The sequence below is a fragment of the Antennarius striatus genome, chromosome 9, assembly GCF_040054535.1.
Source record: "Antennarius striatus isolate MH-2024 chromosome 9, ASM4005453v1, whole genome shotgun sequence".
Taxonomy (NCBI): Eukaryota; Metazoa; Chordata; class Actinopteri; order Lophiiformes; family Antennariidae; genus Antennarius; species Antennarius striatus.
Window position 1 is genome coordinate 12,537,641 of NC_090784.1, and position 15,464 is coordinate 12,553,104.

Consider the following 15,464-nt stretch of genomic DNA (forward strand, 5'->3'; position numbering starts at 1 on the left):
AAGGAAGTCCTCGGTGTTCCTTACATGTCATTTGAACATGGTGAAAACATGTTTAGCGACAATCTGTACTTACATTAAAACTATTAAAAGTGAGTATGACGAGAATTTTGCTTTATGTCACTTGCTGAGAGAAAGACAAATATTTGATACTTGTGAACAATGCCTTGTGATTCAACACTACGTATGGTGTACATGGAAATATTTTATATTGATTTCTGCGCTTTCAAGGACTTCTTCAGCTTCTGCAATTTTGCCCGGTTTCTAAGTTGGTGCCATATGTAAGCTGAAGGCCTGAAAAAAAGTTGTCCGCATTCGCATATAAAAGGCATTTTGCATTTTCTCTTTACTTTGCCTTTATGTTTATTCCCAGCACAGGACTTTTTGCGTGACTTGCCCCTCATGTGTTCAGCTAAGAGCTTTGCCCCTGTGAAAGTCTCTCCACAGCTGACACAGATGTAGGTAATGGTCTCTGCATGCTGAACACAATGTCGCAGGAGGTGCAGTCGGTGCTTGAAAGCTCGGCCACAGTGGCAACGGTGTAAGCGCGGGCCTCTGTGGAGGTATCGGTGTCTGATTATGAAGGAAGGCTGTCGTAAGACAGCACCGCACTGCCGACAAGGATAAGGTGCCTTCGAACGCCATCCTGTGCTCATACGTTTCACCAAAGCCAGATTGTGACTGGCATTCTCAAACATGGCCATAATGGTGGGAACTGGTGGGGAGACGGGGGCAGAGACCTCAGCTGCAGGGGGTGAACCATCAGTTGGAGGCTGGTTGGCTGGTTCAGCTGTGGTGCAATCTTTCCCCGATGGGACAGCGGCGGCAGCAGACACCAAATACATCGGGACAGGTTTGCTTGGGCTGGGGGAGCTGGCTGGTTGAGAGGAAGGGCTGGGTTTCACAGCAGAGGACAATGGCCCACTGGTGCTGTTGAGACCAACATGAAGCTTTCCGTTAACAACCTGGTTGCCTACATGCGGAGGATTGGTTGCCGGCTGGACTGCAGAGCCAAGGACAGCAGGGGAACCCTTTTTATCGGTCAATACTGACGGGTTGGTGATGATGCACACTTTGGTGCTGACCACTGAGGTGTGAGCTTTGGTGAAATGGTTTAACAAAGTCTTTTCCGAGGTGAAAAACGACTTGCATACGTTACATGCTTGTGGCCTTGAGTTGGAACAAAAGAGTACCATAGGTGACTTGTTTCCTTTGGGACACTGGTGGTGTTTGTAGGAATTCTCATTTGAGAAAATTTGGCCACAGACATCACAAGTATACAAAGGCATGTAGTGTTCATTGAGAGACTTCTCCGTCAGAAAAAGCTCCTTGCACAGTGTACACTGATATTTCACTTTTACACCATTGCAGTGGAGCAAATGGAGCTTCATAGACCGAAATGGTCCTTTCCCACACACTGCACACATTAAAGTCCCAGCTTTACGACGAACTGGTTTCTTTCTCCTAGGGCGCAGACAATAAGATGCATCACTGGAACAATCAGTTGAACTTGAGATTGAGCCACCATCCGAATCTGGATCATCAGGACTCAAATCTCCAGTTTTATTTTTGTCATCAGATTCAGAGCTTGTTGAATCGTCTCCCTTCTCACTGTCCATGTCAGTGTTATCATCTTCACCCACTACATACTCCACACTGGTTTCAGACATCTCAGGCTTTAATTCAGTCCCTTGAGGTCTTGGCTTTGATTGTGCACTTTTATCTGAAGTCTTCGCATGAGGAAACATTTTACTGTTCTGACTATGGTATTTGACAGTAGCAATTAAAGTAGATGCCTCGAACTGATGCTAATGTGTCTTTGCATACTTTTTCATTTCCCACATGCTTCTGAAAGAGTGATGGCAATTTTTGCAGAAAGGTGGCGACTGTGTATAATCCAAGTGCATGAAAAGAGATGTCAACAATCGGAAGATAACTTTGCAGGTATGGCAACTGGCTTTGATCCTGTGGTTTCTGTAGTGCAATATCAAACTTTTGGATTTGCCAATTTTTTTGCCACATTCCCAGTATTTCCTCTCTGTGGATACATGCCAATCATCATCACTGCCGGAGTCTTCAGACATATGGATCTGGCCAAGAAAATCTTTGGCTGGCCTGCAGTGAAGCACATGGGGCAGAAAAACTTAAAACAGGTGCTTCCGTAATACAGATTTCATACAAGCATTGCAGTTTAAAAAAAAAAAAAAGTCTTAAAATGAATATTCAAAAAACCTTATCTGTGTATTTGATAGTTCAAGAATAAAAAGATTAATAGTAGCACAATTTTTTTCAGCAATATATGCCAGACATTCTCTGACATATTCATCTAATGACTTCTTTTTTTTTTGGTTACCTCCAGCATCACCAGGATGTTGACATAACCATCCTCTCTGAAGATTGATTTTATAACTTCGGTGATCTGACTCTTCGTGTGGCAGGTCTGGTTTTTGGGTTTCAAATACTTTGGCTATGGTTTACAGCTCAATACCTACAAAAAATATCATTTCATAGCAGTCATCCATTTGAGTTTATAAACTAAAAATAAATTGGTAAATACTATATACACACACGTTTAAATACACATATACATACTCATATACACACACACACACACAGTCATAGTGACAGTGATATTTTAGCATTATAAGCAGATGAGCGCAGCCTTCCGGCAGCCACACGGCGCTGCATTTCAGTACGCGCAGTCTTCCAATAGATTTATGGTCTATTCAGGTTCGCCTTGTCTCCATAACATCATTCCTGCATCACTACAGTCGTTACACTTCGTTAGTCGACACCATCATTTCCTCTACTATCCCAGGTTTGGTTCACAGTGCAGCTAACACGACACACGAAGGTTGGGTCGAAGATACGAAGGAACACGTTGTGTTACATTTTCATTCACAATGGAATATACTTACTTCTGTTCATCGGTAGTTAGTGGACCAGAAAACTTACGTAATTGCCAACAGGACAGACCACACAGACATGATCTAACGCCTCTAAAATAAACGCTAATTGCATGTTAAAAATCACGCAACGTTACCGTGCATCACTTGCAATCGGTAGCATTAATATAACAGATTTCGGAAAACGTAACAGCCTCTAAAAATAATATCGTCTCCAGATTTGTGGAGAAAGACGCTCCTATGTGATCAAGGCAATGATACAGATGCGTTTCGGTACATTTCAAAGCGAAAATCCGTTAAAATTCACATCTGTAGACAGCAACGTCTTATTGATGGCGTCTCCGCACCCAGCTCCGCCCATGGATATTCTTTTTCCGCTTCCGAACCGGAAAACAAAGACCTGTATCTCCCAGAATGCATTTCTGTATACCGCGCAATCTCAACGCTTATTTTTCTTTTTTGGAAAAAAAAAATAAATATTTTTTTTAAACTCTTTTTTATATTTTCTACGAGGACATCAAACAAGACACAAAAGAAAGAGAAAAAACAGGGGCCACAAAGAAAATAATACGCCGTGCTGGGCACAGCGCTTCTTGTAATCCGTGTATACACCTGTAAATAATTGGTATTTAGCGTAACGATTGTATATACTTGTTTTTGTATTTATTCTTACTCTTTCTACTTTTACATTTTGCACTGCGAGGAGTTACCCGAATCTCAATATGCCATGTGTAGTGACAATCAAGGGTTTCTGTTCTATTCTATTCTATTCTATTCTATTCTATTCTATTCTATTCTATTCTATTCTATTCTATTCTATTCTATAAATACTGTAATCAACATATAGTTTAGATCTCCAAATCATAACACACTACGTGGAGTTTCTGGTTTGTAGTAATCTGAAAATAAGGCAAGGGTATAGGAATACAGCAGCAACAATTCATAACCTTCTTTTTCTTTTGGCTTTTCCCTTCAGGGGTCGCCACAGCGAATCAGTTGCCTCCATCTAACCCTGTCTTCTGCATCCTCTTCTCTCACACCAACTACCTTCATGTCCTCTTTCACTACATCCATAAACCTCCTCTTTGGTCTTCCTCTAGGCCTCCTGCCTGGCAGTTCAAAACTCAGCATCTTTCTATGCAATTTCCTCCGGGATTAATAAAGTATCTATCTATCTATCTATCTATCTATCTATCTACCAATATATTCAGTATCTAAAGTTTTTAAAACCTCTTTGTTCAGTGAACCACTGATTAATTTTATATATGCCAATGTATCATTACAAAAATGTCTGCATGCAAGTCTTTGCTATCTTCACATTTATGAATTTAAACTTTGTCAGAACAAACAAGAACCAATGCAGTCACAGACTGCAACATGCCGCAACACACCTGAATTCAAAATTTTACCCCAACTAGTTGCATGGGTCAAAGATCAAAGCTAGTGCGCTGACCTTATGGCATTGATCAAAGCACTAGCTTTGTTCTATGATCTTACTCACACTGGCCCTCTCCCTCGTGTTTCTATCTTATCCAGTTCCTAAGTGTACAAAAGTTGAAATTTGCCTTTGACCTAGTTTTCTCAAAGTCAAGGTCACTTACATCCCCTTTGTCGCCCGAGCAATGTGCTTTTTGTTTCATCTTTCTATCTGCAACGATTGCGAAGTTATTCAGTGGACTAACAAACAAACAAACAAACAAACAAATAAATGAACACTGACAATCGTAATACATCACTGCTTTGAAGCGGGATGTAATTACAATACATCACCGCTTTGAAGTAGGAATGGCATAAAAGATTAATAATAAAAAATCTGACTTTTTTATCTTTTAAAAAAGCAAAATACAGCATTTTCCTATTTCAGTAAGAAGTTCCCATAGAATCCAAGAATGACGAAGCTGCTGAAGTCCCCTCCAAAATAATGTAGAACGTGTGCAGATCTAGGAGAGAAATTGCAAAGTTATGGAATCAAAACAAGTGTTTCTTTAAGCGGAAGGAAAGACTGATGTTTTAGGCAGAGAATATTCATAATTGTTGTTTGCATATAATAAATTTGTATTACACAAATATCATTGTTAGTTTCTTTGTTTTGTTATTGGTTTGTTTTTAACTTTTGAGAAATGAAATGATTGAGAATCACCTCACATTTGCGAACATGACATGACCTTGAGTCCCCCTTACGAAATATCGAGATTGCAAGTCTTTAAGTCTTGGCCAGGACATTTGTTGGTCTTAATGTTTTGAGTTTGACAAAAATGACTGAGTGACTTTCCTGCACAATATATTACTGGTGCAGGTATTGTGATCTAGTTTCTAGTCTCATAGTCTTGTGTGTTTCTGTTAAAATGGAGAACACAGCTGATCAAGAATGGGTTTTATGAAGCAAGCTGTAAATAGACATTGGTTAGGTGGAAGGTCGGAACTTTGTTCACTAGCGGAACTGGCCATAACATTATGTTTCTGATCGAGTTCTTTTACCCAATGAACAAGGTGTATTTGATTATATGTACGGCGTAATCTGAGCGGGTGGAGTTACGCCCAGCATGTGAACATCTATACACCTCTCCAATGTTCTGTGTTAACGCTTCACTCCGAATTTAATTAACAAGCGCGCTGAGGAAAGCGCAAACTGACGTCCTTGTGTCTCGATACGAAACGCTTTGAGACCGATTTATGATCATCTTTTCTTCGACTGTAACAAAGTAACAACGATGTGACTTAAAGAGAGGCCACACAGTTCATTGCTGAATGTATTTTACTGAAACTAGCATTACCTTAGCCCACCTCTGCACGGTGCAGCTTGCCGTCGTTATTGCGACTTCCTTTGGCATCAACTATTCTGTTTAAATCGGGTATCGTCAGCGTCATGTCAGAGTCCGGCCACAGCCAGTCGGGAATATACGGCCAAGTACGCAGGAGGAGGCGACGCCGTGACAGAGATGGGCTTCCTGGTCAGAATTTGTCTGGACCCAGTCGGGATCGAGAATATCAACCGAGAGAACGAAGGGTAATTCAAACACTGAGGAAGTCTGTATTTTAGTTTGTTCCCCTGTACTTCAGACTGGTGCCTCTCTTATGTTTTGGTTGTGCAGGATGGGAGTGAAGATCCCCCTGGCCCAGTCATTCAGAAGACCCCCATCATTCTCGCAAAACCCCCAGGAGAGAGAGTATGTTAGACTTTGTGTTTATATTTATAAATACAAATAATAATATTTAATACAAAAACCGAAGTGTGTTTTTACTTCTGTTAAACTACTCTAGTTCTTTGATACATAGACATGAACGGTCTCATCCTTTTCAAGGCCAAGCCCTCACAGAATCCACATGTCAGTGGAGTTGCAGTTCTGGAAAAGCCCATTATGCTAATGAAGGCAAGGGATGAAGGAGGGAAGCCAGGGACGCCTCCAGAGGTGGCCTCTCAGCCCTCCGGTCCTGGATCTTCCAAGATGGAGAAGGAAGGACAGCGTCCTACTCAGCCTGTATACCAGATCCAGAACAGGGGGATGGGTGCTTCTGCATCAAGCAGCAATGTGGATCGTAGGTTATCATAGTTCTCCTAAAACTATGGGGCAGCAGTGGCTCAGTGATAGAGCGGGCATCCTATGATCACAGGATCAGCGGGTTGACTCCCGCTCCTGCCCAACCATCCTCTGATTGTGGGCTGACTGTTGGAGGTGTCAGCTCATCTCCCAGTCACTGCCGAGGCGTCCTTGAGCAAGGTGCCGTCCCCCTTACAAGCTGCTCAATTGGGGAGCACCCGAAGTCGCTGCCCGTCACCCCTGTACTGTACCAATTTGCATGCTTACAGGCCCCTAGTCTAATGTGTGTTTGTTTCAGGGGCCTGTACACAATGTTAAAAAACACATGTCTAACACATTTATGTGCATGTAGAACTTGGGGGAAAAAATATTTCCCTGGGGATCAATAATGTTGAATTTAATCTTTAATCTTTTTAAAGAGAACAGTTTCATTCCAACGTAAATCTTCTTCTTTTCCTTTCGGCTTTTCCCTTCAGGGGTCGCCACAGCGAATCAATTTCCTCCATCTAGCCCTGTCCTTTGAATCCTCTTCTCTCACACCAACTACCTTCATGTCTTCCCTCATTACATCCATAAACCTCCTCTTTGGTCTTCCTCTAGGCCTCCTGCCTGGCAGTTCAAAACTCAGCATCCTTCTACCAATATATTCACTATCTCTCCTCTGGACATGTCCAAACCATCTCAGTCTGGCCTCTCTGACTTTATGTCCAAGACCTCTAACATGTGCTGTCCCTCTGATGTACTCATTCCTGATCCTATCCTTCCTGGTCACTCCCAGAGAGAACCTCAGCATCTTCATCTCTGCTACCTCCAGCTCTGTCTCCTGTCTTTTCTTCAGTGACACTGTCTCTAGACCAAACAACATCGCTGGTCTCACCACAGTTTTGTACACCTTTCCCTTCATTTTAGCTGAAACTCTTCTATCACACATCACACCTGACACTTTCCTCCACCCGTTCCATCCTGCCTGGACACGCTTCTTCACCTCTTTTCCACACTCTCCATTGCTCTGGACTGTTGAGCCTAAGTACTTAAAATCCTCCACCTTCTTGATCTCTTCTCCCTCTAACCTCACTCTTCCACTTGGGTCCCTCTCATTCACACACATGTACTCTGTCTTACTGCGGCTAACCTTCATTCCTCTCCTTTCCAGGACAAACCTCCACCTCTCTAGCTTCTCCTCCACCTGTTCCCTGCTCTCACTACAGATCACAATGTCATCTGCAAACATCATAGTCCATGGAGATTCCTGTCTAACCTCGTCTGTCAGCCTGTCCATCACCATGGCAAACAAGAAGGGGCTCAGAGCTGATCCCTGATGCAGTCCCACCTCCACCTTGAACTCCTCTGTCACACCTACAGCACACCTCACCACTGTCTTACAGTCTTCATACATGTCCTGCACCGTTCTAACATACTTCTCTGCCACTCCAGACTTCCTCATACAATACCACAGTTCCTCTCTGGGCACCCTGTCATAAGCTTTCTCCAGATCTACAAAAACACAATGCAGCTCCCTCTGGCCTTCTCTGTACTTCTCTATCAACATCCTCAAAGCAAATACTGCATCTGTAGTACTCTTTTTTGGCATGAAACCATACTGCTGCTCACAAATGTTCACTTCTGCCCTTAGTCTAGCTTCCACTACTCTCTCCCATAACTTCATTGTATGGCTCATCAGCTTTATTCCTCTGTAGTTGCCACAACTCTGCACATCTCCCTTGTTCTTAAAAATGGGCACCAGCACACTTCTCCTCCATTCCTCAGGCATCTTCTCACTATCTAAGATCCTGTTGAACAACCCAGTCAGAAACTCTACCGCCACCTCTCCTAGACACTTCCATACCTCTACAGGTATATCATCAGGACCGACTGCCTTTCCACTCTTCATCCTCTTCAGTGCCCTCCTCACTTCATCCTGACTAATCTTTGCTACATCCTGGTCCACAACAGTCACCTCTTCTAGTCTTTGTTCCCTCTCATTTTCCACGTTCATCAACTCTTCAAAGTACTCTTTCCATCTTCCCATCACACTACTGGCACCTGTCAATAGACTTCCATCCCTATCCTTAATCACCCTAACCTGCTGCACGTCCTTCCCATCTCTATCTCTCTGTCTTGCCAACCGGTATAGATCAGTCTCTCCCTCCTTACTGTCCAACCTAGCATACAAGTCATCATAAGCTTCTTGTTTGGCCTTTGCTACCTCTACCTTCACCTGACGCTGCATCTCCCTGTACTCCTGTCTACTCTCCTCAGTCCTCTCAGTGTCCCACTTCCTCTTGGCTAACCTCTTTCTCTGTATACACTCCTGTACCTCCTCATTCCACCACCAAGTCTCCTTATCTACTTTCCTTCCAGATGACACACCAAGTACTCTCCTACCTGTCTCCCTGATCACATTAGCTGTAGTTGTCCAGTCATCGGGAAGCACCTCCTGACCACCCAGAGCCTGTCTTAACTCCTTCCTAAAAGTCATGCAACACTCTTCCTTTTTCAGCTTCCACCATTTTGTCTTCTGCTCTGCCTTTGCCCTCTTCATCTTCCTCACCACCAGAGTCATCCTACACACCACCATCCTATGCTGTTTTGCTACACTCTCACCTACCACTACTTTGCAGTCACTGATCTCTTTCAGGTTACACCGTCTACACAAGATGTAGTCTACCTGTGTGCTCCTACCGCCACTCTTATAGGTCACTCTATGTTCCTGCCTCTTCTGGAAGAAAGTATTCACTACAGCCATTTCCATCCTTTTTGCAAAGTCAACTACCATCTGTCCTTCTGCGTTCCTCTCCTGGATACCAAACCTGCCCATCACCTCCTCATCACCTCTGTTTCCTGCACCAACATGTCCATTGAAGTCTGCTCCAATGACAACTCTCTCACTTCTAGGCATGCTCTGCATCACTTCATCAAGGTCCGACCAGAATTTCTCCTTCTCCTCCAGCTCACATCCTACCTGTGGAGCATACCCGCTAACAACATTGAACATCACACCTTCTATTTCTAGCTTCAGACTCATCACTCTATCTGACACTCTTTTTACCTCCAGGACATTCCTAACAAACTCCTCCTTCAAGATAACTCCTACTCCATTTCTCTTCCCATCTACACCATGATAGAACAACTTGAACCCTGCTCCTAAACTTCTAGCCTTGCTACCTTTCCACCTGGTCTCCTGGACACACAGTATGTCTACCTTCCTCCTCTGCATCATGTCAACCAACTCTCTACCTTTTCCTGTCATAGTTCCAACATTCAACGTCCCTACTCTCAGTCCTATATTCTTGGTGTTCCTCTTCTCTTTCTTCGTGCGAACGCACTTTCCTCCTCTCCTTCTTCGACCAACAGTAATCCAATTTCCACCGGCGCCCTGTAGGTCAACAGCGCCGATGGCGGTCGTTGTTAACCCGGGCCTCGACCGATCCGGTATGGAAGTCATAGGTTTGATTCGCATCTTTGATTTGGCAAAAGTTTTACGCCGGATGCCCTTTCTGACGCAACCCTCTGTATTTATCCGGGCTTGGGACCGGCACAATAAGACACTGGCTTGTGTCCTCTTGCGGCTACATTTTCATTCCAACGTAAATGTCAGTCACAAAATTAATGATAAATGCTCCACTTTGATGGATTGTATATTTAAAGTAATATTTACTTCTTTCTTTTTTTTACATCTAACTTCCAGCCATGGTTGGCCAGTCTAAACTTCTTCCTCCAGAGAAGATGAAGCATAGCATAAAACTAGTGGATGATCAGATGAATTGGTGTGACAGTGCTATGGAGGTGAGTTTGTTAATTAGAAGGTGATTGTGGAGCTATTGCTTGAAAAGTCTTGATGTTTTCAGTGTAGTGCATTATAAGAAAGGTGCTTTGTTGTGATGTGCTGCAGTATCTTAGGGACCAAACAGACATGCTGGTGGTGGGAGTCATTGGTCTTCAGGGAGCTGGGAAATCTACAATTTTGTCATTATTATCTGCAAACACCCCCGAGGAAGATCAGAGGTAAGGTTCATCTTAACGCCAACAATAAGCTCAAACTGTTTTCAGCTGAAAACGATACAAAGACAAGATTAAAAGTAATATTTGAGTTCATTGGTATTTTTGTGAATAGTCCCTCAATTTGAAACTGATGTTTGGCGTATGTTCAAAAATGTTTTGAATGAAGTCAACTGGACTTGTAGGAAAAGCTTGAAGATGTTTTGCCTCTTATCCAAGAGGCGTCTTCAGTTCTGAATGGCTGGTGGGGTGTTCCAGATTTTTAACATAGTAGAAGGTTGAAGTCACCTGACAGTTGTTTGAATGAGGCTTTAGTTGTTTTTTTCTTACTTATGCTAATAAGATTTGAACTTCCTGGGGAGGGAACCTAAAAATGTACTGTGCTGTGAGGATAGCTGATGATGAAGGCCTACTCCTCTGTTGAGGGATGACTGCTCCTGGTTGACATACTGTAGATGGCTTCTTTAACCCCCCCTCTCAACCATCTGTCTTCCCTGACCAAGATGTGCACATTGTTGTACTCACAGTTAAGATCAAAAATTTTAATATGAAATTTATGTGTCTTGTTTACAAAAGTTTCCTGAGTGCTTTTAATTTTCAGCATAATTCAATCTGTCTAGCAGCACGGGAAGTTTTTTAAAACTTAAAATTTCTTATGGGGGCTAGTAATTTTGACCGATTTTCATAATTTTCAACCAATATCAAAAATCCCTAACTTTTTTGTACGTAGTGTATTTGTATGCAGCTTCACTTCCTTGCTGCTCGTTTTTTAAACGTTCACTGTCATTGCCATGTTTGTATTTGTATTTGTATTTTTAAAGATGACACTGAGAGTTGTCCCAGAATGCTATTTTACCTATACGCTTAGTACCAGTGCACATGGCAAACAACTCTCTTCTCTTCTTTGTTTGCACAGGGGTTATGTATTCAGGGCCCAGACTCAAGAAATCAAGGAAAGGGGAGGAAACCAGAGCACAGGCATTGATTTCTTTATTACGCAGGAGAGAGTCATCTTCCTGGATACACAGGTTAGAATTGAGTCGCAGAGGTGTAATTCTTTTTTTTTTTTTTTTTGCATAAATTTTGGCAGTACATAAATAAATCATATATTTTGAATATAAATGTAACATTTGAATAGAAAATAGTTATAATTATACTGAACGGTGGAAAATATTCTGATTCTTTTTCAGCCAATTCTCAGCCCGTCTATTCTTGATCACCTCATCAACAACGATCGGAAGTTGCCTCCTGAGTACAACCTTCCTCATTTTTATGTTGAGATGCAGGTTAGTAGCCAGTGGATGAATGAGCACAGCCGCATTACCTCTAGTAATCAATACATACTCAGAATCCTCTTTCACACCTCTGGGCAAAAAGGTGAGGCAAACACGAGTTATTCTATTCCCAATTACACATCATATTCTTTGTTATTCTTTCTTTGGAAAACAGCCTTTTCCAATCTGAAATCCATGCGGTGAGCTGCAGCGAGGCTGTTCTGTTCATCTCTGATTGCTTCCAATAACTGATCAGTGCCTCTAAATGTTCTGCTATCCAGTTTGACCTTCATTTGCATCCATATATAGATGTTGTTATTGTTTCTGACGTGCAGTATGTAAAAGATAGCTTTTGTCCTTTACCTCTACATCTATTACATCTTATCTTATATTGTTATGGAGGTCAACAAAGTGTTAATCAACTTGACAGTTTGTTTTGCACAATCACGTCACACTATTTGTGTATTTTTTCGTACTTGTGTTGCTCCAATATATATTGCTCCAATAGGTTTTCGGCTCAATCGATTCAATTTAACAAAGAATAATTGCACAAACTAGGATAAAGTTTATCTCATCTTACTTGCCCAGTGGTGTTTATTATTTTATTGAAGTTTAAAGGACATATTAATTTTTCTACAGATGTACTCGTATGTAACGTGCACATACTCTGTCCACAGTCTCTTCAGATTGCTGCATTCCTCTTTACTGTGTGCCATGTGGTCATTGTGGTTCAAGACTGGTTCACCGACTTAAACCTTTACAGGTTGGTGCTTACTCCTGATGGATCTGTGGTGCACTTGCTGTCTAGATTCACAGAATAAAAAAGCAACTAGCTCTTGTTTATGCTATGATGATCATTTTTTGCAGGAATGTTGAACATTCCATCTTGTATCTGGAGAGGATATTTGTCTGCTTTTTCATAAAATCTGCTATGTTGTTTTTGCTATGGTCTTGTTGGCAATAATTGCATGTTGGATATGGCTGGCTTTGTACCCATACAACATGCTGAGCCATTAATTCATGTACACCATTGTTTGTTCAGGACAACAATATGATTAAAAATAGCATGATTAAAAAACTTGAATAACTGCAGTCTCTTAATATCAAGTAGCAGTAACTTGCAGGCAGTCCATCTTTTTCTACTGCTCCTTTGTTTTGCAATGTTAGATAACAAAGAAAAACAAATCTGCCCCTTCTTGTGATTCCAAAATATAATCTTCTTTCCTGATGCTTTCCGTGACCAAACTAAATGAGAACCACCCATAAAAGTATTTCTCCTTCGTGCTTCAAGTATTTATAACTGCTCAGTACCTAATTTGATCACACCAGGTATGTGGGTATAATGTAACATTCTCAGAAAATACACTCAGTGGTCCCTTTTAATAAAAACACCACTGTGTGCTCAGAGGATATTGGAAGAGTGGATTTTATGGTTTTTCTATAAAGAAATGCCTCATTGGTAATACTATGTACGATGATATTAACATGTGATGACCCAATGTCTGCAGCATTGATGTGGATGCTAGTCCAGTGTTAAGGGTTCAAGGTCATGTTTGTGGACAGGTTTCTTCAGACTGCAGAGATGCTGAAACCCTCCACTCCATCTGCAAGCCATGACAGCTCTGGGTCTTCAGGCAGTGACGATGGGGCAGAGTATTACCCTCACATAGGTGAAGGTTTTTTTTATATGTACCGGTATATAAACACACATCCCACACGTCAACCAGGTATAATGATAGTGAAATTTTAGCATTTTGTTAATAAATTCCTTCCTCTTCCAGTGTTCATTCAAAATAAAGCCAGAAGGGATGATTTCTGCCCCAGGAATCTGAAAGATATGCACATGATCATGGATAAATTAATGGCCCACTCTCATCTCAAATACAAAGGTAAAAAATGCACAAATACAGAATGTGTTATGTTGATGTTTTTAATATTTGAAACTGAGCTGAAATAACACATGTTCTGTTTTTAGGAACATTGTCCATGTTGGACTGCAATATTTTCCCTGGCTTGGGGCAAGACTATCTGGCTACTGAAGTCAACATGTTTCTCCTTCCTGTACAGGAGAATGATGGCGAGGATAATCTCACTAAAGCAGGTAATAGGGAATTTTTCTTTTTACAGATGGTGAAACTCAAATATCATCCATTTAATGTACATCATTTGACAAATCTTTTTTGTGCTGTGTTGAAGGAGTGGGAACATATCCGTTGTTCTCCCTGCTTCCGGGATACAGAGGACATCCTGCCTTCTCCACCATGGTTTCAAAGCTCCGCGGTCAAATTCTGGCCATGCCTCGCTGTCAGCTGTCCCACACCATCCTCACTGAAAAGAACTGGTAAACGATCTTCTTCAGTGACCACATTCCATTAATTTCCACGGGAAATGGAGGAAGATTTAATGTTCATTATTGAGGCTTTTCTGTTTTTTATTCATCATTTTTATTACGCAGAGACTGACTGACTGAAGAACATCGTATATGAGAGACTGAGCTCATATTAGAGAAAAAGTATTCAAGTAGGCCCATCTCAATAAAACATCAAGAAATGCTAAAATCACATGACATCACACGCATTCCCTACAAGCATTCAAAAAGACCCAACCTACAGAACACAAGTGTGAATAACGCTCCGTTTGGTTTATTATTTGTGAAATTTATTAACAATCATTTGCTTGGTTGATATAAAAATGCTATACTGTATTATCATATAATATAAAGATAGACTTTCTGAAAATGCCCAGTTTTATTTCATAGTAACACACATGCGCTGAGGAACCACTTTTTTCCCTTTTAGTTCCACACATTGGTTAAAGGTAAACTGAAAAAATAGTCATGGAGGTGATTACTGGTTAGCCAAATTTAATCTAAATGAGTTAAGTTTAAATTTTGAATGGGCTACTTAAAACGTTAATTTAAGATATTTTTAAAGCCAGTCTACATGCTACGGTGCAGATATGCAGTTACTGTTCTAAGTCCTTCACTGAAATTGCCAAGAGTAAAAATTCTATATTGTGAATATTTTAGTTTGGAATTCCAATTACTGATACTAACAATGTTTATCTTTAACTGTGCTTTGGACTTTGTTTTACATGCAAACTGCTTTGACATAGATTCTAATTTGTAATTTGCTTGTATTTGTTTTGTTTTTAGGTTTCACTATGCGGCACGAATCTGGGATGGGGTGAAGAAGTCCTCCGCCCTCTCTGAATATAGCCGTCTGCTCTCCTGACATCTTTGCCGGCCTTCTGTTATGGAAAGTAACTGTGCATGGTCTTACGCATTAAGACAGATGGTTCTGGAATTACACATGTTCTCAAGCCAAAGGAAGGGCCAGAGGACATGGAGGCCTGTCCAGCGGTGATGACTGACTTGGAGAAGAGATAACATCTCCCTCCTGTATGTAGGCAACAATTTGCCAGTCGCTGTCGTCAAGAATTGTAATATCCAGAAAGCAAACCTGTACAAAGACAGTGAGCAGGAAGGAAGAGTGCCAAGTTTGTTTAATTGCTATAGTTGTTTGTTTTTAAATTTTCAATGGAAAGAGTGTCATTTGTTCGGAAAATAAAGGATGCTGATGAGAATTTTTATGTGTGGTTCTTAAAGAGCTTTTTAATTCAGGTATTCTCTTCAAGGAGGAATATCTTCAACAAATAGGATTATTTTTGGGGGGTTTTCTGTCAAATTTTTTCTGTGAATGTTCTATATTAAGAAAAAAAAGTGAAGCGCAAGACTGACGTGCGTGGAC

The 15,464-nt window shown here is 41.3% G+C and overlaps 1 protein-coding gene across 1 annotated transcript; it reads left to right on the forward strand.

Annotated features, from left to right (window-relative positions):
• The first annotated feature begins 5,475 nt into the window (after positions 1-5,475).
• On the forward strand, positions 5,476-15,300 carry smg9 (SMG9 nonsense mediated mRNA decay factor). The gene is made up of 13 exons (XM_068323851.1): positions 5,476-5,910; positions 5,996-6,070; positions 6,206-6,440; positions 10,131-10,228; positions 10,335-10,447; positions 11,358-11,469; positions 11,632-11,727; positions 12,393-12,478; positions 13,279-13,385; positions 13,497-13,604; positions 13,691-13,816; positions 13,912-14,056; positions 14,870-15,300. The coding sequence occupies exons 1-13, from the start codon at positions 5,770-5,772 to the stop codon at positions 14,946-14,948; spliced, it is 1,521 nt and encodes a 506-aa protein (XP_068179952.1). The 5' UTR covers positions 5,476-5,769; the 3' UTR covers positions 14,949-15,300.
• Positions 15,301-15,464: the final 164 nt, after the last annotated feature.

Excerpts from the sequence above, each read along its gene's own strand:
- smg9 (XM_068323851.1), top strand. The coding sequence starts at position 5,770 with ATGTCAGAGTCCGGCCACAGCCAGTCGGGAATATACGGCCAAGTACGC. Across the intron at positions 10,229-10,334 it reads GGTGTGACAGTGCTATGGAG|TATCTTAGGGACCAAACAGA; the intron begins GTGAGTTTGTTA and ends GATGTGCTGCAG. Across the intron at positions 11,728-12,392 it reads ATTTTTATGTTGAGATGCAG|TCTCTTCAGATTGCTGCATT; the intron begins GTTAGTAGCCAG and ends CTCTGTCCACAG.